Source organism: Eschscholzia californica, unplaced genomic scaffold (assembly GCF_041429995.1).
Source record: "Eschscholzia californica isolate CP2 unplaced genomic scaffold, dmEscCali1.0.p SCAF_5, whole genome shotgun sequence".
In the NCBI taxonomy this organism is placed as follows: Eukaryota; Viridiplantae; Streptophyta; class Magnoliopsida; order Ranunculales; family Papaveraceae; genus Eschscholzia; species Eschscholzia californica.
In genome coordinates this window covers 14,128,030-14,153,150 of record NW_028238472.1, presented here as the reverse complement: position 1 = coordinate 14,153,150, position 25,121 = coordinate 14,128,030, and the positions used below count along the sequence as shown (strand labels likewise).

General features: G+C 36.4%; 2 protein-coding genes across 5 annotated transcripts; both read left to right on the top strand.

Annotated features, from left to right (window-relative positions):
- Window positions 1–265: 265 nt before the first annotated feature.
- On the top strand, window positions 266–13,721 carry LOC147537286 (histone acetyltransferase HAC1-like). 4 transcript variants are annotated; one of them, XM_086641829.1, is made up of 18 exons: window positions 266–675; window positions 1,109–1,187; window positions 2,552–2,910; window positions 3,664–3,769; window positions 3,997–4,279; window positions 4,357–4,842; window positions 4,954–6,767; window positions 7,234–7,530; window positions 7,622–7,900; window positions 8,356–8,484; window positions 8,698–8,898; window positions 9,064–9,206; window positions 9,308–9,620; window positions 9,738–9,877; window positions 10,395–10,473; window positions 10,869–11,261; window positions 12,425–12,642; window positions 13,115–13,721. In XM_086641829.1, exons 3-18 carry the CDS (start codon window positions 2,717–2,719, stop codon window positions 13,224–13,226), a joined length of 5,187 nt encoding a protein of 1,728 aa, XP_086497955.1. In that variant the 5' UTR covers window positions 266–675; window positions 1,109–1,187; window positions 2,552–2,716; the 3' UTR covers window positions 13,227–13,721. The 4 variants fall into 4 exon arrangements, with proteins under 4 accessions (XP_086497955.1, XP_086497957.1, XP_086497958.1 ...); XM_086641831.1 differs by having other exon boundaries at window positions 284–675; window positions 2,547–2,910; XM_086641832.1 differs by having other exon boundaries at window positions 547–789.
- A 2,071-nt stretch (window positions 13,722–15,792) lies between these two features.
- Window positions 15,793–23,872, top strand: LOC147537285 (histone acetyltransferase HAC1-like). Its single transcript, XM_086643303.1, has 5 exons — window positions 15,793–16,002; window positions 21,482–21,557; window positions 21,819–21,920; window positions 22,716–22,933; window positions 23,431–23,872. Exons 1-5 carry the CDS (start codon window positions 15,998–16,000, stop codon window positions 23,513–23,515), a joined length of 486 nt encoding a protein of 161 aa, XP_086499429.1. The 5' UTR covers window positions 15,793–15,997; the 3' UTR covers window positions 23,516–23,872.
- The last annotated feature ends 1,249 nt before the right edge of the window (window positions 23,873–25,121 follow it).

Sequence of the window (25,121 nt, the reverse complement as noted above, 5' to 3'; positions counted from 1 at the left end):
TTCCACATAAGATATTGTGTCTTAATTTCACCGTACTTAATGTGTTGGTTCGTTCAATAAAGTAATACCGAAAATAGATATGTTGAAGCAATCATAACTTTTTTTTTTGTTGAAGATTGAAGCAATCATAACTTCATCAATGAACAAAATATATCGAACGTTCATTATTATTATACCAAAACTTAATACAACAATAAAAATCTTGTACTATAGCAACTCAACATTGGAGTTGACATAAAACCAATGATACTTCTAAATGGAACCCCTCCAACTCCACTCACATATTAACATTGAGTCTTTACCTCTCTCTCTCTCTCTCTCAAGTTCCAAATTCTACTTTCTTTTTTTTTTCTCTTTTTTCTCTCAAAAGAAAGAAGAAATATTGATACACCATGAGTCGATGACCATACCACTAAAGTGGAAAACTTATCTTGATTAGTAAAAAAAAACGTGTATGATAATAACGGCGGAGTCCGACAAGAGTCTAAAAATGACCAACTTTTTTTCTTTAAGAAGAAATGTGAAAAAGAATTTGAAGGGCTAGATAGAGTTCCAATTTCAATCTTTGTTTCTCTCTCTAAGATTAAAAGTGTTTTTTTTATCGAACCCCAAAATCCCCAATTGAAGTTTTGAGGTTGACTGGTTCGTTCGTTCGTTCGTTCGTTCGTCAATTTGGTACTCTCTCTCTCTCTCTAAAACTCAGTTTCTTCGTACTCCGGTTTGATTACTGGATAATAACAATAATAATCAATACTAGTTCTGATCGATTCATGCTAACTTCAATAGACCGTAATTTCTCTTATTTTTTTTTCAGGTTATTGTCGCTCTATTTTGCTAATTAGGGTTTGTGTTAGGGTTGTTAGGTTTTCATACTTTTTTTTACTTATAATTTAGGAATTTTTCTTTATGTCTTGTCTAATTAAGTAAAAGCTTTTATGTTTGGTTTACTATTTTAGGGTTTTAGTATGTTTTAGTTAGACACTTCTGAAAAGGGGATTATTTTTTGAGTTTTAATCGGTTTAGAGTTTGATCTCATTGGTTATTAGTTTATGATTAATTTTCCGTTTAACTGATTATTGAATTACTGATGCTTTTCTCTCACTTGCAGAGCTAGAACTGCTACAATAACTGTGAAGTACTTGGGCGGGGGGCAAGAAGATCATTTAACTCTGTTGAGTGAGGCAAAGGTAAATCAGTATAATATCGTTAGCATTCAATTCGCAAATTTTGTTTCCGCTGCGAAAGATTTCAGAATTCAACCCTGATTAACTTTAATGAGTGATCATCCTCTCTTTTCTCCCTCGTTCTTATTGTCATTAATTGTTTGTGATTTAGGAGTTTCTCTGGGAATTGCAATTATATTTTTCGCTTTTGAGTGGATATAATGTGGTAGTTAACTTCGATGTTTAGTTCAAGTTGTACCTCTGACCTTAACCAGCTCGACCTAGTAGTTTTTCTGTGTTCTTCATTTCCAAACACACCGAATAGAATGTGATTCTGGGTGGAGCATTTTGGGATTGTCTAGTTGTTGCATTTTCTATATAATAATATTTGCATCTATTTTAAACTAGTTGAGGTAATTGATTGTCTTGAACTCTTGATGGATGAAATCCGTTAAGGCCCTTATCTGTTATTCAACAGCTCATTAGGGTTACTGGCTTGTGTCAAGTAAATAGTCATTACAATACTTCCAATTACTCGCTCATTGTTTCATATTCGGATTGTGGAATGTGTTAATTAAAGCTCTACTTTACTAGAAATACTTTGGAGTGTAACCCCTATATTTTATCTTTAATCCCCATAGTTGCTACCTTCCTCTTTCCCACAATGTTGTCACTACAACGGTAAAACCCAAACCCAATTTAAAGTAACCTAGTTTTGATGCAACTGTTCAATCTATTCGCTTAAACTGTCCTAAATTTTCAAAAAAGTCTGTCCTAAATTTTCAAAAAATCTGTCCTAGATTAGCTGTCTTAAATAGACGACCAGCCAATAACATCTTCAAATTTTGATGCTCAATCAGTGTTCTGTCACCCTGTAAAAGAAACTAGTTAGTAAGTAAATCCTCCTAAAAAGTGTACTTGCCACCTTTCTATTTTCAGTTGTGTACTTCTGATTCTCACCACTTTGTTCTAGTGATGAAAAATTGTTGTAGGAAAAGCACGCATACTAATTACTAAAGGTAACATAAAATTATGCAGCCGATGTACTAAAATTTTGTGCAAGGCTTCTAACACCCTATTTAATTTTATTTTTTCAAATATTCATGCAATCTGGGGTTTTTGTCCTCATAATTACTCTCACAATTTGGATTCAATCTATTTTCTTGATACAACATTTATTAGTTTGTCCACTATTTGCGAACAAATATATATCTCCTTATGTATATACTGAATATCAAAGTAATAGTATTCATAACCTCAGCTTGATATGTTCGGAATATTTTGTCGAATCTTGCTGTTTTTTGAATTTTTATACGCAGGGCTATTTTGCTTCAATTTGGATGCACCCGTATTAATTGCATATTGTTGTTTTTTCTCTTCAAGTACAGTGGATCTCTGTGCTTTAACTGTTGATTAAGAGGGGCAAACAATTCATTGATGAGGGTGTCAGCAAAGAGTCGTCTTTGCATTATAAGTATTGGCTATTGATGTCTCAATGGTGGAATTGCCGGAGCAAGTATCAACCTTGTTAAAACTTGGCACACAGAATAAAGATGCACGCTCAGACCCATATGTCAGGACATATTTCAGCTCAAGTACCCAATCAAGCAGGCTCTCAGTTGCCTGGTGTACCTCAGCATAGTGGCGGTTCTCTAGCTACCCAGATGCAAACTGTAGGGGGTCCACGAAGTGGCTTGAATATGGATCCTGAGTTTGAGAGGACACGCCAACTTATGCGGGAAAGAATGTAAGCTTTCAAGTTGCTAATATTATACTCATCTTTCAGGTTTAGTGTGTTCTTGTTAGTTTAGGCCCCAGTCTACTACCTATTGGCAACTATAATCTATAGATATGCAATTAGGCTCTTACCTGATTTCTGATTCACTCTGAACTGTATTTGGAAACATCCCATGCTAATGCTTAGCAAGTTCACCCCAACCTAGATTGTAAATAGTAACAAGATGTTAATAACAGTAGAAATGCTCACTTACTCATAGAAACTACCCCTACTGTACTCGTGTCTTGACAACTTGCTGCATATTAGGGCTTATTACTGGCCATGTGGTCCCAAGAATGCCCCTATCCCCCTAAGTCAATGTATCTTTTAGAAAATTGGTTCTGACTATTTTGCAAATTTTCAAAACCATTCGGAGTTAGAGTAATCCTAGAAGCACTTGATCTTTGTGCGGCCGTTGTCATATAATGTATATAAGAACATTGATGAGTTTCATCATATTGCTTCCAGAACAATATGCCTTGTTTTGAGTAGTATCTATTTATCTAATTAACAACTTCCCTTGCTTTCTTAAAAGAACTCTACTTAATAACTTGCCATATTTTCTTGTTGGGTTTGACTATTTCCCCCAAATGGTAGACCATCTAGAATCTATTTCATCATTGAATTCATTATTATATGTTTATAGCGGAATATATCAATTCTACAATTAAAAACAATTATTTGATTACTGACTACTTTGTATTGCTCTTCAATATTTTGCAGCTACCGACTTCTCCAGCAGCAACCAGCTAATCCAGAAATGAACCCTAGGATAAAAGATATTGTAAAACGCTTGGAGGAGCTTCTATACAGGACAGCAATTTCAAAGGTCTACTCTTGTGCCTGATTCTTGCCTCTAAACTTCTTCTACAAAACATCTAGATCACCGCATAACTTTTATGTGGATTATAACTTGTTGGTTTATAGAAGAATTATATAAGATTAAATTGTTGGAGATCATCTTGTTCACAACTTCACATCACCAGCCCTGGTTGCTTTATGCAAATTCACATTGCTTGATACATTTCTAACCCATCAATTTTTCCATAACAACAGGAGGACTATATGAATATGAACACGTTGCAGCAGCGTCTGAGTACTGTAATCAGACATTTACCTGGTTCAAATCAAAGTCAACAATTACCTCAGCAGGCTTCTTCCTCAGCCATCGGCACAATGATACCAACTCCTGGCATGACACATGCGTCTTCTGCGGCTAATCCCATGATTTCTTCTACTGGTGTTAATACCCTGCAACCAAGTACGTTCAATACAGGCCACTTTTTGCCAACCGGTTCTCGTGGTGCAGTACATGGTGGTACCTTCAATTCGTCTAATGGTACTTCTAAGACTACTATTCCATAAAGTTCTTTAGCTTAAATCTTATTTATAGGGTAATAAGACATAACTCTGCAGGATCCCTATCTAATGTCAACGAACAATCACCCGCTGGTCTGTCGTTTGGATCTGGTGGAACAATGGCGTCAGTGGTGGCACAGAGAACTACAAGTCAAATGATTCCTACTCCAGGTTTCAGCAATGCAGAGTCTTACACTAAAGCTGACCGTTCTAACAATATAGGCGGATTTTCTGGAGCTGACTCGGAAATGGCATCGCAATCAACAAAGCCAAAGCAGTTCGTTTCTGGTCAAAACAGTCGTATGTTGCAAAATCTTGTAGGTCAAGCGGGCATGGGAATGAGATCTAGCTTGCAGCAGAAGAATTCCTCGTATGGATTTTCAAATGGGGCTCTAAATGGTGGTGTAGGTTTGATTGGAAACAACATGCAACTGATGAATGGTCCTGCAGCATCTGATGGCTATCTTACCCAACCGGCCTATGGAAACTCACCGAAGTCTTTGCTTCAACCCTTCAGTCAACAACGTCAACAACTAATGCCTTGTAAGCTTGTCTTGTTTCACTGTCTCATTCTCTTCTTTAGGGTCATTTAGTATGAAATTTTCTAAGTCCAACATAAACTGAAGTTCTTTTTCTGTTTTTCCTATTTTACAGCACTTTCCCAGCAAATGGTGCCATTGACCAGTGATGGATATGGTATAAACCCTGCTGATTTGTCTGGATCGGGAAACTTATATGGCAGTGTGGCATCTCTCGGATCTACGATGGATAGCCACAACATTAATCCCATGAACATGCAGCCAAACACAAAGGGAAACTCTTTGTTGATGAGCAATCATGCTAATTTGCAGGCAGTGAAACCGACTGCTCACGTGAACCCGCAAATAATTGACTCATCAAAGACGAATTTCCAATCGCCCCATGCTCCACAACAACTTCCCAACATTCAGCAGAGTCATAATCAGCTCCAACAACAACAATTTGTTCAACACCAGGACCAACAAATGCAGCAGAATCAACATCACCAGCAGCTTTTGTTGAAAAGTGATGCTTTAGGGCAGTCCCAGTTGCCACCTCATGTAGGGAGTCACGTGCTACCTGAGCATGGACTTGAATCTGATAATGAAGTGTTGCACTTACAGGATCCTGTAGAATTCCAACTTTCTGAGCTACAGAACCAATTCCATCAAAGCACGACTGCTGAAGATCACTATAGAAATACTCAAATGTTAAGTAACCCATTGGGCACCCAGGACTTTCAGACATCGTTTCCACCAAAAAATTCTCGGCATATTCAACAAATGGGGCATACTCAAAGTCAAGCTGCACAATCTCAAAATAACTTTAGCTCCTTCACTGGTGGTTCACAGCAAGAATCACTACTGCAGGGTCCTCAATCGCTAGAAAAGATGCACACACTGGACCAGAGATCACACAACCAGCACATCCAAGAGGAGTTTCAACAACGAATGACAGAACAAAATGAAGCTCAGAGACCTCACCTACCTTCAGAAGGATTTACCAGTCAAAGTGTTGCTTCAAGAAGCACTATGGTGCCTCAAGCATCAAGTGTTGCAGCAGGTGCACGTAGGAATGTGAACCTTGATAAGCAGCATTACGACCAACGGAGGTGGCTGTTATTCTTGTGTCATGCTCATAAGTGTTCAGCTCCAGAAGGAAAGTGTTCAGAAGTTAATTGTGTTACGGCGCAGAACTTGTTGAAGCATATGTTAGGGTGCAATACTGACCAATGTCAATATCATCGTTGCCGTACTACCCGGGGATTGTTGCAGCATTGTAAAATTTGTAGGCTTCCAGATTGTCCCCTGTGTATTCCAGTTCGTGATTATATCAAGTCACGCTGTAAGGCAAGTACTCGTGCTCTATCTACTACTGGTTCAGCAAGCGCCACGAATGGATCATGGCGATCTCTTGATGTTGGAGGTAGTGCTAGGTCCACAGCAAAGATTAGTCCATCAACAATTGAAACTTCACAAAATGTACAACCCTCATTGAAGCGCATGAGGATGGAACATCCTTCTCCTTCTCCCTCTTTGGTTCTTAAGGCCGCACGTTCTCCTGTATCAGTAGCTGCTATGAATCAACCTAGTGAAGAACAGATCGAAATGCAACTTGCTGCGGTATCAAAGGTTAGAGAGGTGAGGAATGTTGAGAGAAGGAGCCCTGATTTCTCCAATGTCAAGAAAGAAGAATATGAAGATAATCGCATAACGAAGTCGGATGCCAAACCTATCATTGCAAATGAACCTGCTACTCTTGCTAAGCAGGAGAGCTTGAAAACTGAGAAAGTGAGTGATCAGGTCATGCAAGAATCTGCTGCAGTACCTGCTGAAAATACAGCAGGGAAGTCCAGTAAGTCAAAAGTAAAGGGTGTTTCTCTAACTGAACTGTTCACACCGGAGCAAATAAGAGAGCATATTGTGGGTCTCAGGCAGTGGGTTGGTCAGGTTAGACACGCTCGTTTCTTACATCTAAATTGTTCCGAATGCGTTTTCTAGTTCTGCATGTGGCCATGTACTCCTAAAATGCATATATTCTGATCAGTTTCTAGTTTTCCCGGGAATCATAATATTATATATCCCGTTAAGTGATAATAGGAAGTAAGAAGTTAAGAACACTTACTACCACTTAATGGATTTAAGTCCCAAAACGAATTTGTCTTCAGTTGCTACTATTAGTAGTTACTGATGCAAAACATATAACATTTTGGGGTTTACACCCATTAGTATGTTGCAAACGATTAACAACACAAACACCGTGGTTAACAAAAGAGATTTGAACGGGGGTTTTAAGATACCAATTTATTGAAGTACGTAGACTGTTCTGTCTCAAATGTTAATGAGCCTATTTCCCTCCGTTACTACTATTCAGATAAAGATGAAAATATTTTTCTTCAAAATTTTCTTCTTGCAGAGCAAAGCGAAGGCTGAAAAGAACCAAGCACTGGAGCACTCAATGACTGAGAACTCATGTCAATTGTGTGCGGTGGAAAAACTTACATTTGAACCTCCTCCTATCTATTGCACACCATGTGGTGCTCGAATAAAGCGCAATGCAACATTTTATACCATGGGAAGTGGTGATACCAGGCATTATTTTTGCATTCCTTGTTATAATGAGGCTCGAGGTGACACTATCGAGGTTGATGGAAATGCCATTCTGAAGATGAGGCTAGAGAAGAAGAGAAACGACGAGGAAACTGAGGAATGGGTAAGTGGTATTCCTACATCATTTTTTCTATGTTGACTGTTCTTTTTTGGCTATACTACTAATTTGATCATGATTATGTGTTTCCTTGCAGTGGGTTCAATGTGACAAATGTGAAGCTTGGCAACATCAAATATGTGCCCTCTTTAATGGGCGAAGGAATGATGGTGGGCAAGCTGAATATACTTGTCCAAATTGCTATGTAGCAGAGGTCGAAAGAGGAGAGAGAAAGCCATTGCCGCAAAGTGCAGTGCTGGGTGCAAAAGATTTGCCAACAACAATCCTTAGTGATCACATAGAGCATCGTCTTTTCAGGCGTTTGAAGCATGAGAAACAAGAAAGGGCGCGGGTTCAAGGAAAGAGCATTGATGAGGTGACGTGCCACTTCTTGTAGAAAGCCTAAAAACCCTGGGGGTGAAAATTTGGTCTCCCTAGGGATTGCAATGATCCTACTGTTCTAATACTGAACCTGAAAAAATAATTCAGAAAGTTCCTTGCTCTTAGAAAACTTGCAGAACTATTACGTTTGATAATTTTCCAATTTTTCCGTAGCATACGATTTCTACTGTATGTAGAATCTAGAAGTGACAACAGATATTTTCTTTACGAATGAAATGAGATGACATAATATTGTACGAATTTAATTTGTTCTCTCAAAATGCTTTTTTTATAGTCTGGAGACACTGATTAGTGCAAGTAACTCATATCCTATTTTTAGGATGTATATTTAATTCATGAAGCTTTGATTAATACTTTTGTTCTGTAGGAGAGTAATTCTCTTATATTATATTTGTGTTATGTGTAAACTAACTGCTGTTAGTTTTTCAGATCCCAGGAGCAGAAGCACTTGTTGTGCGAGTTGTGTCATCCGTTGATAAAAAATTGGAAGTAAAGCAACGGTTTCTAGAAATTTTCCAAGAAGATAATTACCCGTCAGAGTTCCCGTACAAATCCAAGGTTTGCATGACTTATTGTTTGAAATATGAATTAGTGTATAAGTTTGTTTCTCGTTTGTTGCGTTTAAAAAACAGTTTGATGTTTATAGGAGTCACATAATCTATATGTTGTTGGTAATTTGCAATTCGGAGATAGAATGACTACGGTTTGGAAAAAAGAAAGAAATAGAACTGTGGTCTGCACATGATGAATTAAAAAAAATGTTTTGTCCAGGTTATTCTGTTGTTTCAGAAGATTGAAGGGGTGGAAGTGTGCCTTTTTGGTATGTACGTTCAAGAATTTGGTTCAGAGTGTCAATACCCAAACCAGCGCCGCGTGTATCTTTCATATCTGGATTCTGTCAAATACTTCAGGCCTGAGATTCGAACAGTTACTGGAGAAGCTCTCCGTACGTTCGTTTATCATGAAATTCTGGTACTTAAAAGTTATTTTTTTCTGCTGTTGATTTTTAATTTTTCTTCGGTATTCTATTTGATCACTATATTTAGGGTTGATACTTGATTCTTAACTTCTTCTGGAATAAAGACTTGGGATATAGTGATAACATTGACAATTTTGAACATGGGGCACTTGTTCCAGATTGGATACCTCGAATATTGCAAGTTACGGGGATTCACGAGCTGCTACATATGGGCTTGCCCTCCATTGAAGGGTGAAGACTATATATTATATTGCCACCCCGAAATTCAGAAAACACCGAAATCTGATAAGCTCAGGGAGTGGTGAGCTTAATAAACTTTACTTTTTTTCCGGGACTGCTAAAAATTTAGTGCTTCTTCTCCACAAATACCTCTTTGGGATGTAATAACTCCTCTTCTTTCAGGTATTTATCTATGTTACGGAAGGCTTCTAAGGAGGGTATCGTGGCTGAACTTACTAATTTATATGACCATTTCTTTACATCCATTGGTGAATGTAAAGCTAAGGTGACAGCAGCTCGCCTACCATATTTTGATGGTGACTACTGGCCTGGTGCTGCGGAGGATATGATCAATCAACTTCGACAAGAAGAAGATGGTAGAAAGCAACAAAAGAAAGGGAAAACAAAAATGACAATAACAAAGAGGGCTTTAAAAGCTGCTGGTCAAGCTAATCTTTCTGCAAACGCATCAAAAGATGTTCTATTAATGCAGAAAGTAATTTTTATTTCCATTTTGGCTCGGTTGTTCGCTCATTATTATCCTTATTTCAGCTTAAAATTATTTGGGATTTTATTTTTCTTTCTGACTATACTGTCTCTATGATTTGTGTAGCTTGGCGAGACCATTTCCCCTATGAAGGAAGATTTTATCATGGTTCACTTGCAGTATGCTTGCAATCACTGTTGTAATCTAATGGTATCTGGAAACCGCTGGGCTTGCAACCAATGCAAAAATTTCCAACTTTGTGACAAGTAAGCTTTCTTTAAGAGCTAAAACATACCATCTAGTTTTACTCATGGAGTGCAATTTAGTAGCAGGGTGTTCCTTGTACGTTATGTAATATGTTCTTTTTGCTGCCGTCCACTCACACCTTTGTTAACTTTAATCTATTCTTACCACCTATGCAACTGGGCTTGGGTCTCGATCTCGACTCAGCTATGTCCGTGCCCGTGTAGTTGCTCTTGTGTAATTTAGGATAACATGGCATGATACATAATAAAAAACCATACTAAGGTTTATAGTGCTGACCACTGGGTGGTCTTAAGAATGATGGGTGATAAACTGATAATGTTAAATAGTCTTTTAGAGCCAAGACACTACCTTGGTGGAGCCTTGATTGTTTGACATGATGTTATTTGCCTCTACCACTTCAAATTGTACAAGGTGGTTTTTCGAGAGAAGTTGTGGAAGTCAACATCGAGTTTTCGATAAAAGTTTATGTTTTTTCTCCTTTCTGATTCTTTGTGCTCTCCTTAAACTTCGCTGCAGGTGCTATGAAGCAGAGCAAAAAGTTGAGGACAGGGCCAAACACCCTATGAATAGTAGGGATAAACATTCTTTTAGACCAGTAAGTTCTCTTCTAATTCTGCCAAACCCACTTGTTACTGCACAGTTAGGCGGTGTTTTTGTGTTCTTTTCTCTTTTTAAATCTGAATATGAAAATGACTAAAAGCTTCAAAGAAAAAAAAAATGAAAATGATTGATAAATCTATTGTAATTCGTATCGTACAAGAGTTGATACATATCTGTATTACTTCGAGATGGAAAACTTGTTTTATTATGTATTTCAATTAGATAGACAAAAGAATACAAACACTCGTTAATATTCAAAATCAACTAAAATTCAGATTCCACATTTCCAACTTCAGAAATAGAAACCGTACTTTGGTCCTTGACGTGACAGTGACCAAGTTGTAATCTAGCTGTCATGAAAAATCTTTAATGAGATAAATATCTAAGCAGGTTGAAGTCAAGGGTGTAGAAGCAGATACAAAGGATAAGGATGAAATTCTAGAAAGTGAATTCTTTGACACCAGACAGGCATTTTTGAGTCTTTGTCAAGGGAATCATTATCAGTATGATACTCTAAGGCGAGCGAAGCATTCTTCGATGATGGTTCTATATCATCTCCATAATCCAACAGCACCTGCCTTTGTCACTACTTGTAACAGTTGCCATCAAGATATTGAAGCGGGTCAAGGGTGGCGATGTGAAGTTTGCCCCGACTATGATGTATGCAATGCTTGTTACCAGAAGGACGGGGGTATTGATCATCCGCATAAGCTGACAAATTACCCATCCATTGCTGAGCGTGATGCTCAGAACACTGAAGCCCGACAAAAACGAGTTTCTCAGGTACATTTCCCCCGTTTTAAATTGTGGTCGCAAATATGCTCTTTAGGTTTTATTGATGTGCTTTTATGTAATGATGTTTTTGTTTGACTCTTGCTCGTTGCTTGTTTTGAAAATGAAATCCGAGTATCTGACACGAGTACCCTAATATTTTATGATCTGTATAACAAAAAAGAAAGATACTGACAAGAAGTAACCATGTTACATCTTTGATATCCGTATAGGGACATATCCATGCGATCCAGGTGACAATATATTAGCAATATGACATTATGACCATATGGAAACTAATGTTTTTAAAACTTTCAAGGAGTACACCTCGAGGCGAGGCGGTTACCTGATCCCTCCACCTCGAGGCGTACATATTTAAACTCGAAAACAGAATGTGCTAATCTAAAGTAACCTATTATATTTGAGTTGATCGGCAACACAAAAATATTAGCATTTTTGTTTATTAAATACTTGCAACTTTATATTATGTTAGTAAAGTAGAATGTTATGTTTTTACATAATTGATATCATTTTCCTTGCAAAAAAAAGTTACGCCTTTTATGCATCGAGGCACACGCCTCGCCTTGTGAAAGCAAACCGCCTTGAGGCGCAAAAACGTATTTTAAATCATTGCTGGAAACCTGGAAACAATATCAGAAGAAAAAAAAGCAAAGACCCTGTGGAAACCATTTTTTGGCTGTAAAGGATAATATTGCCTTAAGTTGTCGAATCAACATCTATTTTGAGAAGGCAGATTTTATTGAGAAGGCTGAAGGGATTGTAGGGTAGGAAACAAATCTGCTGTTGTAGGAAAACATAATGCTGAAATAGGACAAAATGGTGTTCATCTGAATTGTTTGTGTACCGATTATATAGCAAAATGAATTTCAGGTGACTTCAAATGCATCAATAATACTTGGGTGTACAGTGAAGATGATTTTTGATGTGAAAATTGTTTCAAGTTTTAGGACAAAGATACATGTTATTCTGATGGTCGTTGTGCCATCAGTGATGAAATATGAGATGAGTTGGAGTGCTTTTATGATTGTGTGTAATGTGTAAGTAAATATGGTATATGTATTAGGTAATATGAATACTTTTTTGTTTTAACCATCACAGAACAGTTCGAGGTCATTCTCTAATTTCTCTCATGATATGATTATCTGGCTCTGCAGCTTCGGAAAATGCTCGACCTTCTCGTCCATGCTTCTCAATGTCGATACCCGCAGTGTCAGTACCCGAACTGCCGTAAAGTCAAGGGGTTATTTCGCCATGGTATACAATGCAAAACTCGTGCTTCTGGAGGTTGTCCTCTCTGTAAAAAAATGTGGTATCTCCTTCAACTTCATGCCCGGGCTTGCAAAGAATCAGCATGCCATGTACCTCGTTGCAGGTTCGTAGCTACTCTCTTATGAAATTCAGCATTTATTTCTGGATGCCATCCAGGTTTATTAACTAAAGAGGTTTCGTTTTTTCCCTCGTTTAGAAAGAGGCAGTCGTAACAGAATAATATCTGGTTTTCCCTTACAGTTCCCCACAGTTACTTTAGTCAAAATATTGTCTTTCTGTAATGTGGATGCTACAAGTTTATATGTATGAAAAGTTATTAAATAACAAGCCTTGAAGATAACCAATTTGTACTCGATGCCCATGGATGCTTGAGTATTTTGTAGGTTTTGGTTCTGGATCCTTATATTATAGAAGTACTGGAACCGATAGAAACCCGAACTGTGACTTCTAATAGGGTTTGATTCGGGCTCTGGGTAGCAAGATACTCGAATTGGGATCTCGCTGACAACCCCAAGTTTTAACATTTTTCTCATGTTGGCTTATTCTGCATTGACATGCTATTCTATTGTGCACAGGGATTTGAAAGATCATTTGAAGAGGTTGCAACAGCAGTCTGATTCACGGCGGAGAGCTGCAGTTATGGAAATGATGAGACAAAGAGCTGCCGAGGTTTCTGCAACCAATTGATATCTGTACATAATGAAATGGGCATCTCTGAAAGAGAGAGATACCGGGTTAAAAGATCGAAGCTGCTCCAATAAATTGTTCGAAAAGGTTTGTTTTATATTATTATGATTTACCCTTACATGTAGATTTTTACATATACTTGGAGAAGCAAAGGAGTGCTAGGTTGTTCATGGCTTGATAGCTGTTCTTGGGATGGGTCAGTTGGGATTTATCATTTATTGTCTATGACGAACGGAGCAGCGCTGCCGATCATCAAACATCATGGATCTTCCTCCCAACTTGGGGTGTAATTTAGATAGAGAAAGAGAGATTAGAAAGAGATAATGAGTATTTCCTAACTGTTGAATGTATCTTTGAGGTGATTCTTTGATTTAATCCACCCTTTTTTTGTATTACAGTGCCATCCTTGTGTGGTGGGGATGGATGGGTACATACTATACATTTTTCTAATTTTGTAGAAAAGTCATCCTTAAAATATAATTTTCAGTTCCTTCATAATTTTCGTTTTCGTGTTGCAAAAAACTTTGCTCCCCTTCTAGGCTTAAAAATACTCTTTCTTCCACAGGAAGTAAATGGAGATGGTCCATTTATGCGTGTGGGATAAGTGACCAAAAAAAATAATAATAATTGTGTTTGACGGAAGATTGTTATTAGATGTGTTAATTCTATATTACATTTGTCTCAAGACACATGGGTTTTCTGAATGTAATCCGCCGGTAATTGAGTTTACTTATAATGTTTTGCCAAGCACAATTCCAATACCTATAGGTTTGGTATAAGTTAGAAATGAGACGTCTAGATAAATTTTGTAATGATCATGAGGAGGTGGTTTCCATTGATCTAATGATTTAGAAACCAAATGTGTTTTGGCAAGGTTCTCCGTGAGATGATATTTTGGATAATTTTGAATTGTATCAATTGTATTCTGAAATACTATTTTAGTATGTTGAAATTGAGTCTTACATCTAGCTTTCGCGATATTCCAGAGAATGGTTGGAAATAATTGATCTTTCAATGTTGCTTTCCATGTAGTGATTCATTCTGAGATGGATATAATGTTTTCCGAATGAATGTTAAAATAAAACCTTATAATTTTAGTACTTTAAATACCCGCTCTATCAGATCTCGAGCAAGAAACAGTGAAGAAGGAGAAGTCAAAGTTGTTTTAGAAGCTATGAAGTGGGCAAAATCGCTTGATATAAACAACATCATAATTGAAGCAGATAACCGGTCTCTCATTTCACGGTTAACTCAAAGCAAATCCAATATGCATTGGACTTCACAGGCTGTGGTGGCAGAAATAGAAAATTCGAGAAAAATTTTCAGCAATATCACATTCACGCATTGCAATCGAAAGCATAACTGGTTTGCGCATAATCTAGCAAGATCAGCTATGCAGGGATAAGGTCTTTAGAATGTTTTGTTCTTGTTGTTTCCCTGTTCATTAAAACAAAAAACAGCTTTGCAAAAGTAGTCCCAACAAAACATCTTCCTTATATTAGAATCATTCCGCGTTATCCTTAACAAATAAAAAAAAGAATCATTCCGCGTTATAGCAAAAGGAGAAAATTGTGTAGAAAATGTGTTGGGAACAAAACTTTTAAGGGAAATTATGGTCAAATTTTTTGTGAAAACAAAATTTTCTTCTTCATCTTTGGACACCAATTCCAGTCACAACCACCTTCATTTTTCCCCTTTCTCTCCCGAATATGTCTTTTACCTAAGGTTTCAGCCGCGAGAAAGAGAGAAATCCGAGAAAGATAGTTTCGAGAGACATAGAGATCTCTGAACAAGAGATTTGAGTGAGAGATCCGAGAAATATAAATCTGAGAGAAATTCGAGGGATAGGCGGTCGGAGGTAGGGGTGGGAATCGAGCGGGTATGGACGTCCATGGGCATTTGAAGCATGGGGTCGGACGGGTCAGACACCAAACTTCAATAGATATTAGGATAAGCGAGTTAGTCGGACGGGCAATTTGAAACTTACCTTGCCCATTGTCCGTCCAAGCCCATTAAGAAGCTCGGGTGATTCAGGTATAGGCGGTGGGTAGCGGGTAAGCCCATGACGTAAAAAAAGTTCACTTCTTCCTCTCCAATTATAAAGTGTCCAAGCACCTTTCCTAATTCTAAACAAGCACTGTAGCACAAAAACTAGAAGTTATTTGTGTTGTTCCTTTTGAGAATTTAATCCCACGTTGAAAACTAATGAAAAAATCTCGTGAGATTGTGATACTATAAATTATCCCACTCCTTGCTCCCTCAAAGCCAAACACTACTTCACCAACTCACTAGGAATTCTCATGGCCCATTGGAAAGCAATGCCCGTTTGTGTGTCTTCCCTTAAACATATTGTTTACCATCTTAACTAGGCCTAGCAACACAGACTGTTGGGCTTCATCAACTCAAAAAATTGATGTAATTTAGTCATTGGCTTTTAATAACTCTCAAGGGTAAACTAATTATGGAGATCTACGGCTGTGGAGCTCGAGCTCAAAATCCACGGTGGTGAGGTCGAGTTCAAATGTTCAATGAATCATGCCTCTTTTTAATTAGATTTTTTTAATACGGACGGGGTAACCCTAAATTCCCCGCCATAAGTATAAATTTGATAGCTCGCGATTTACTATATCGGTATTGAAGTTAACCTATAAAATGACTGTTGGATGATCTCCTTTCCATTTCATTTCATCTATCTTCTAGGGTTTACTTTCTCTCTCTCTTAAAGTTCAATTGTTGGAGGAAGGAATTTGATAGTATATTTTATTATCAAAATGAGGTTTGATTTCTAATTTAACATTTGATTACAAAATTGATACTACTTTTAATGTTCTTTCTCTTCCTCTCAATTTAATAAGTACAGATTTTAATGCTTGGTTTTGATTTTAGTAGTTTTTATAACGTTTTAGATGGATTCCATTTGTTATTTATGAATTTATTAGAGTAAAGATTCAATTCGTTTTTGATGGATTCAAATTCAGTAGTTTTAGCTTTGACTTTATTAGTTAACTTGTCATGAGTAAGTAATATTTATGTTTAATGATATTGAAGATCTTTATTTTAGTTTATATCTTCTGATTTATCAACTTGCATGAACTTTCACATGGTATCTGAGCGGGTAGTCCAATCCTGATTTAAACTTTCGGATCCGTTTATTTCTTGTTGTTGTTTGTGATTAAATAATCGATAAAATTACTTTGTTGATTTTCTTTTTCCAAACTATCTAGTGATTAATCAAGCTTTCCTGTTTAAACCAACTTCATGAAATTTCGGATCACTAGGCATTATCAACATTCTTGGCCACATAAATCACCCTTTATCAAATAAAAGGCACCTTTCCGTGTTTTTATCTTAGCTGCGACTATTTTTTCTTTTTTTTTTGTTGAAAAGCTGCGACTATTTTAACAAGGTTAGTTAGTTCTAGCGGACGAAATAAAAAAGGGCACTTTTGATTTTGTTTTCAAGGCAACTTTATGATTCAAGCTACTGTAAATTTTCCAACGTTGTTCGTTGTGATATAATAATCAGTCAATTACTATGCCAACTTTTTTTTTCAATTCGATCTCAAGTTATTCTTGTAATTATCAAGTTCCAATGTCTTTTTTATTCGTTGTTTTAATTATCCTGAATCAAGCTTCTTTATTTCCGACGATTTTTTTTCGTTGTGATTACATCTAAGTTGGAGGTATTTCAATCATGATTCAAAATCGCCAATTTTTCAAAGTCTTTAAATCCTTGTGATTTAATCATTAATCAATTGATTTTTGTCAATTTATTCAAAATCCCTAATCTTAAAACTTTTCCGTTATGATATAATCTCTTTTAATATGTTTAAATTCTTTATCAAATTGACTTTCGTTGTGACTATCATCATCTCAAAATCGATTAACGAATTTCAGTTTTTTCTCTCTAAATGTTTTCACGTCATCTTGTAATTATTGTCACTTCAAAAATCTTCTATGTCAGGCCAAATTCTCTATTTGGTTGTGATTTCTTTATCCCGATTCAAGCTTTCGCAATTCCCACCGTTTTTTCTTAATTTGTTGTGATTTCATTCAACTCCTATTTTTTCCAATGATGTTTCTAATCGTTGTGTTGGCTCATCCTCAATGACGCAACGACGCAACAAAGCGTTGGATTTCTCATCTCCTTTGGTGATCAAGGACCTCATCTTGTTCTTTCATTATTTGCTTTTGGAGACCAACAAAGCCACAATTAACCAACCTTCTTGTACTGCCTACGGCATCTGGTTTTTAATCTTGTCCAGCAAGTTGTCCCAATTAGCATAATATGATATATTCAATGTGGATGCTATCCTGATTGCTTTTGATCTCTAATTGGCAAGCATATCCACACGTTTCCCCATCTCCTTACCTTTATGGGTTGTTAACTAAAACCCTAGATTTTGTTCAATTTGTTCTGGTTATATCACTTTCATACTCTCCCCATCTCTAAAACCCTAGAAATTTCTAATTGGGTTTATTCAAACTTTGAGTGGTCTTCTATCTAGTGGTGGACTCAGGAAATTTTTGTTGTGGGAGCACATTTGATTATATTAAATAGTAAAAAAAATACCATAACCAATGACAAATTGCCGAGCATCATTAAGAACCTTTAACGAAATTAATAATAAATAAATTATTAAAAAAATAATACGTTTTGTCCAAACTAAAGATCCATGTATGCCATAGCGACAGTCTTAACTAATTAAGCTGCGAAATCTAAATATAAATAATTAGTGTTAAATTATATTAATAAAATATATTTGAATTATATGTTAATAAAATGACCTTTTACCTTCCAAAATCCTAATAACCCATATTCTGTAAAGATTAAGGAAGAAGAGAAAGAGAGATAAGAGTGAATTTAAAGAGAATATTACAAGAAAATAAACATGAAAATGGAGGATGAAGAGGACATATGGGTACTATGGGGATACAAATAGGGGTGTAATTGGGCCGAGTGAATCGAGTAGTAAATTGTTCAAGCTCGGTCAGGGTCTTTGACTGTTTGCTCGAGCTCGGTTGAGTAATTGTCCAAGTTCTCGAGCTTGGCTAGTATATGTTTGAAAGAGCTCGAACTCGCATTGTTTTAAGCTCGTTTATCAAAATACTTCAAATTAAAACAGCTTCTTAAATTATCAAAATACTTCGATTGTCATTTGTCACATACAACAATAATGATTAATGCTTCATATTCTAATAAACGTTTAATGGTTGATATACTATGTACAAGTTTCAATACTAATACGTAATTATATATTATACTATTATAGATATTATGTTAAACGAGTTGTTCACGAGTAGCTCGGGATACACTAAAGAATGATCAAGTTCGGCTCGTTTTACAGAAATGAGCATGATTTTAGGCCCGTGCTCGTTAATTTCCGAGTCGAGCACGAGCAATAGTCGACCCAAGCTCGAGCAGCTCGACTCGATTACACCCCTATATACAAAGTAGGGGAAAAAACAAATAGGAACACTTTCATCGCCTTTAAAGTCACTCAAAATAAGTTATTTAGAAAAACTAAAGGGAAGGAAGATAGTGAGATTTGAAGTTGCGGCCTCCACTGCACTTAATTGAACACATTACCACTTGGCCAAGCATTATTTCTTGTTGAAATAGCGGAATTACGTTTATTTCAAGAAAGATAGCTGGGACAATTTGGGGTTAAAATTACTTTCGACTATGGGTAGTGGGGGCACGTGCCCCCATAGGCCCCAACTGGGTCCGACCATGCATCTATCACTTGTATGCACCTTTAATATCCGGTGAGGCTCGATGGAATTTCCAATTTCATGTTTATTCTATTGTTTTCCTCCTTTAGTTAATATATATTTTCTTTGCTCAAAGTTTATACAAGTATGATGGGTTTCTCGATCGACTTCCCTTTTTTAATTTGTCATTATGATATTCATGCCATAATTATTTCATCGATCTTCTATTTTTTTCCAACGATTTTTCTATCTTTGTCTCTCTCATAGTCGGGTCCTTAAGAGAGACAACTTTGTTCAAATCAAACGTCTCTTTTTTTTGCTCAATCGATCGGATTTCCACTTTACCTCCATCAATTTGGGTAGTTCCAGACTTCCAGTACCGAAATTCAATTTACTTTGTGACACTAAATAGATTTACTTTGTGATACTAACAAGATTATTTCATCTATTTCTTTTAAGGATTAACCCATGACATTTTCAGAATCATAATGCCTACAATGATCTCTCTTTCTTACAAAATTATATTTTTGACTTTTCCTTTAACGAATAAAATATCTCTATCTTGTTTTTTTATTCCGGAATTCCACTAGTGATCTTTACTTTTTCCTACAATGAATTACTTGTCGACCATAACAACGATATCATTTGTGTTGTTTCTTTCTCGGTCTATTTTAGGTTATCTCTTATCTGACAATCAATCTCTTATCGGCATTTTCCCGACACCATCAATTTTTTGTTGTTACTTATCCAACATTTTTTTTGGCATTCGCCAATAATTTCTTGTCGATTTTAAACCCAACAACATTACTTTGTTGCCGCTCATCCGACAAAACAAGAACATTGTTTTGTTGTACTTGACACTATTTTTTTTTGACATTTTCTTTCAACGTTTTTTCGTTGTGATTTAATCATCAACAATCACTTTGTCGATTTTTTACTTTTCCAAGCTATCTTGTGACTACATTCATCTCACAATTGAGTTTGACGAAAAATCATGAAAGAAGTAAAAGTATAGCTGCCTATAATTACTGTTTGGTTGATAAGTTTTCACTATTTTTGTCGATTCACTACAACAATTATAATGGAGGATGATACTTAAGTTTGACCAAGATATTTATCATTACTTGACGAAGCCATGGTAACCAGGGAGGTCTTTTTAGTCGCCGCCCATTCGTGCGATAAAGTATTGACAACTAGGCGCAACCCATGAGACGCCGATTAATTTTTCCAAGTTCTACCCAACACTAGCCAAGATTACTTTAGTTAATGAATTTCAAGTTTCAAAGCCTATTCAAATTACCAAGCTAAAGTTGCTTATGTAGTGAAGTTGCAAACAAAGTACTCACAACCATTGACAATTGTTCGACGTTAAAAAGCAATTTCAAGTTCAAGGTTTGAATCTAATCGTATGCGAGCAACGTTCATCTTTTCCAAGTTCAAGCTTCAAATTAGATACTTCACAAGTTCCGCATTCCAACTCGAGGGGGAATATTAAAATATAAGGATCGAGATGGATCGGGATCCATAGATATAAAATATTAACCGCCTAAGATATATGAAGATTTAGAATATATTATTTAGTTATCTTGTACTTAGTCTAGACAAAGTCTTAGGAAACTAAGATACCTAAGTATATATATGCAAATGACCTCTATGTATTCTAGATTATTGAGTTACATTGAGTTGTCAAGTCTATGGAGTTGTGACCAATCAGTCCCACGATTGTAGAGATAATATAATACAACCATTAATGGCTTTCTCCGTGGATGTCGGTCATGATCCTCTGACCGAACCACGTCAACTATTTTGTTCTTCATTTTAGTTCATATCTTCTGATCTATCAACGATCGTGAACTTTCACAACTTGATTGAGCATTTGAGTCATAGTTATTTTATTTCTCATATTCCATAATATCCGATCAGGAGATGTCCTAGTATCCATTAATGTACAAATCATTGAGAAGCATAAAGAAATAAATAGGCTTGTTAATTCATGTAAATAAACCTATTTTATTTTCTGATTACATTGATTCTATTGTTAACTCATAACATAAGACGATGTTAACGTGAAATAGGGCAGAGTTATATAATTTTTTATACTTTATGGAATTGAATTTTATTTTAAGAGCTAAAACATGCCATCTAGTTCTACTCATGAACTACAATTTTAGTAGTAAGGTGTCCCTTGTAAGTTATGTAAAATGTTATTTTTGTTGTCCTTCGTTGACACTTTTGTTACTTTAACCTATTCTTACCACCTATGCAACTGGGCTTGGCTCTATCTCGACTCAGCCAGGTCTGAATCCTGAGCCCGCGGAGTTACTGATGCGTAATTTAGGATACACGGCATAATATATATATAGGTAGCCTTAGTGGAGCCTTGATTGTTTGACATGATGTTAATATTTTTTCCCCTATCACTTAAAATTGTAAAAAGGTGGTTTTCCTATAAAAGTTGTGGAAGTCTTAACTTTGGGTTTTCAGTATAAGTTTGTGTATTTTCGTCTTTCTGATTCGTGCCCTCTTTGAACTTCGGTGCAGTTGCTATGAAGCAGAGAAAAAAGTCGAAGGGGCCCAACACCCTATGGATAATATGGATAAACATACTGGTACACCAGTAAGTTCTCTTCTAATACTGCCAAACCTAATAACTGCAAACTTAATAGGGTTCTGATACATATTTAATTACTTCGATAAATCCTAACCTTAAAACAAGACTCCCATTCATTTCAGACATATTTTATGGCTGAAAATGAGAATTTGAAATGAAAAACTTATTTTATTATACATCTGAGATAGATAAAAGAACACAAATACTCGTTGACATTCATCCATTGCTGTATGCCCTAACTATGATGTATACGTTGCTTGTTACCAGAATGACGTGGATATTGATAAGCCGCATGAGATGACAAATTGTCCATCCATTGCTGAGTGTGATGCTCAGAGTAATAAAGCTCGACAAAAACGAGTTTCACAAGTAAATTTTTCCCCTTCTAAATTATGGTCGCAAATATGTTTGTTAGGTTTTGTTTATGTGCTCTTAGTGCAATGGTGTTTTGTTTGGTTGTGTTGCTCACTGCTTGTTTTAAATATGAAACCCGAGTATCCGACACTAGTACCCTGATATTTGGTAATCGGTATAACAAAAAGAAAAATACTAAAAAGGAGTAACCATGTTACATCTTTGATATCCGTATAGCGGTATCCATGCGAGCTAGGGGACAATGTATTAGCAATATGACCATCTCGAAACAATATCAGAAGAAAAGAAGCAAAGACCCTGCAGAAACCATTTTTAGCTGTAAAGAATAATATTGTCTTATTTGTCGAATCAACATCTCTTTTGAAAAGGCAGATTTTATTCTGAAGATCGAAGGGATTGTAGGGTAGAAGAAATTAGTTGTTGTAGGAAAACATAATGCCGAAACAGGACAAAATAATGTTCATCTGAATCATCCTTGTAACGATTAGATAGTAAAATGATTTCAGGTGATTTCAAATGCATCAATGGTGCTTGGATGTATAGTCACGATAGTTTTAGATGTGGAAACTGTTTCTAGTTTTAGGGCGAAGATACATTTTACTCTGATTGTCGTTGTGCCATCAGTGATGAAATCCGAGATGAATTAGAATGCTTTTATGATTGTGTGTTGTGTACGTAACTCTGGTATATGTATTAAGCAATATCAATACTTTGTCTTTCTACTATCAAAGAACAGTTCGAGGTCATTCTATAATTTCTCTCATGATATAGTAATATGGTTTTCTGCAGCTTCGGAAAATGCTTGACCTTCTCGTCCATGCTTGTCAATGTCGACACGCTCAATGTCAGTACCAGAACTGCAGTAAAGCCCAGAGGTTATTTCGCCATGGTATACAATGCAAAACTCGTGCTTCCGGAGGTTGTCCTCTCTGTTACAAAATGTGGTATCTCCTTGTACTTCATGCACGGGTTTGCAAAAAATCAACATGCCATGTACCCCGTTGCAGGTTTGTAGCTACTCTTTTGTGACATTCAACATTTGCTTCTAGATGCCATCCAAGTTTTTTTTGTTGAAAGACCATCCAAGTTTATCAACTAAACACGTATAATTCGTTCGTTCTCTTCTTTAGAAAGAGGCAGTTATAACATAATAATATCTGGTTTTCCCTTTCCTCCACTGTTACTCTAGTAAAAGTTTTGTCTTTCTGTCACGTGGATGCTTTAAGTTTATAGGTATAAAGTTATTAAATAACAAGCCTCAAAGATGACCAATTGGTATTCGATACCTATGGGTGCTTGAGTATTTTGTAGGTTTCGGTTCTGGATCCATATACTATAGAAGTACTGGAACTGATAGAAATCAGAACCCTGACTTTTAACAGGGTTTGATTAGAATTCTGGGTAGCAAGATACTCAAATTGGGATCACTCGCTGACACCCCTAATTTTAACATTTTTCAAACATTGGTTTATTCTCCACTAATATACTATTCTATTGTGCACAGGGATTTAAAAGAACATTTCAAGAAGTTGCCACGACAGTCTGATTCGCAGAGAGCTGCAGTTATGGAAAATGAGACAAAAAGCTGATGAGGTTGCTGGAACCAATTGATATATGTACATAATGAAACGGGTATCTCTAAAAAAAAAAAGATGCTCCAATAAATTGTTCGAAAAGGTTTGTTTTATAATATCATGATTTACCCTTACATATAGATTTGCACATATATTTGAAAAAGCAGAGTCGGCTAGATTATTCATGGCTTGATAGTTGTTCTTGGGATGGGCAAGTTGGGATTTATTGTCTAAGGAATGGAGATGGATTTTCCTCCCAAACTTGGGTGTAATTAAGAGAGAGAGAGAGAATTGTGGGATAAATGACCCAAAAGAGATAATTGTGTTTGTTTGCAGATTGTTATAAGAAAATTGGTTGTGATTTTTATATTAGTTATGGGATGATGCGGACCACCCTTTGGGCTGCTAGTGATATTATCCTCTTTGGTACACCTAGCTCTCACAATTTTAAAAGACCTCACTAGTGAAGAGTGCTTAACCTCTTAAGAAGAAAACCACATTTTGTCTCACCAACTGCACCATCTCCGTCGCAGGTCACATCTTCTTTGGCTTAAGCGACAAGTGGAGACCTATTTTGTTGTATTACTAGGTTTCTGCCGCGTTCGTAGATTCCTCTTAGTTAATCTCCGTCGCGGGTCACATCTTCTTTGGCTTAAGCGACAAGTGGAGACCTATTTTGTTGTATTACTAGGTTTCTGCCGCGTTCGTAGATTCCTCTTAGTTAATCTCCGTCGCGGGTCAAATCTTGAATTGAAAATGAAACACAAAAATGAAGTAAACAAACTATGAATTGAACATGAAGAGTAAGAGGGAGAAAAAAAAAATATAAACTACAGAAAATATAGTGGATAGGGAGAAAATTATGGCAAAAAAATAATTATTTTACCGTATAAATTTTTTTTTTTCTGTCGAAGTAGAAAACTACAAAAGATAACTTTGAGTATCTCCAATGGGACTCAACCCCAACACTTTGAGTGCTACATATGCTTTTTTGGAATTATTGTTAAAAAACCTTCTCCAATGGGACACTTTGTTAAACACTCTATTATGAGGTGTATGCATTTATGATATAGAGTATCAAGAGAGACACTCTAGAATTAGAGTGTGTACATGAGTTTTTTTTAGTGGCCCCACCTCAACCATTTACTTCAATATCATGAGTTTTAGAGTGCATACATTGGAAAAAGTTATTTTTACTAGAGTGTCTTTAATGACCACATAGAACAGAGACGCTTTATAGATTTACTTTTGACACTTAACATGTATAGAGTTTTTCTTGAGTGTCCCATCGCAAATGCTCTTAGGGATTATTTTGGACAATATCCTGACAAACTTACCGCATAAATTTGTCGGAAGCTGTTAAAAGCAACCGAAAAATTGTTGCTAGCACCCGGGGGAAGAGATTGACTATGGTTAATCCCCGTTGACCCCAAACATTTAGTGGAACACATGTATAAAGGTCTCAGATCGACCTGTTGGAAACCCAAGCAAACCTTCAGACTCCGACCAGTTCAAAATGTTTCGAACTATCCAGTCCGAAAGTTTAGGTCAAGTCTCGGACTAACCAGTCTGAGACCAATCCGAGAGGATTTTTAATGGTGGTTGTTGGAACCAAGGTTTT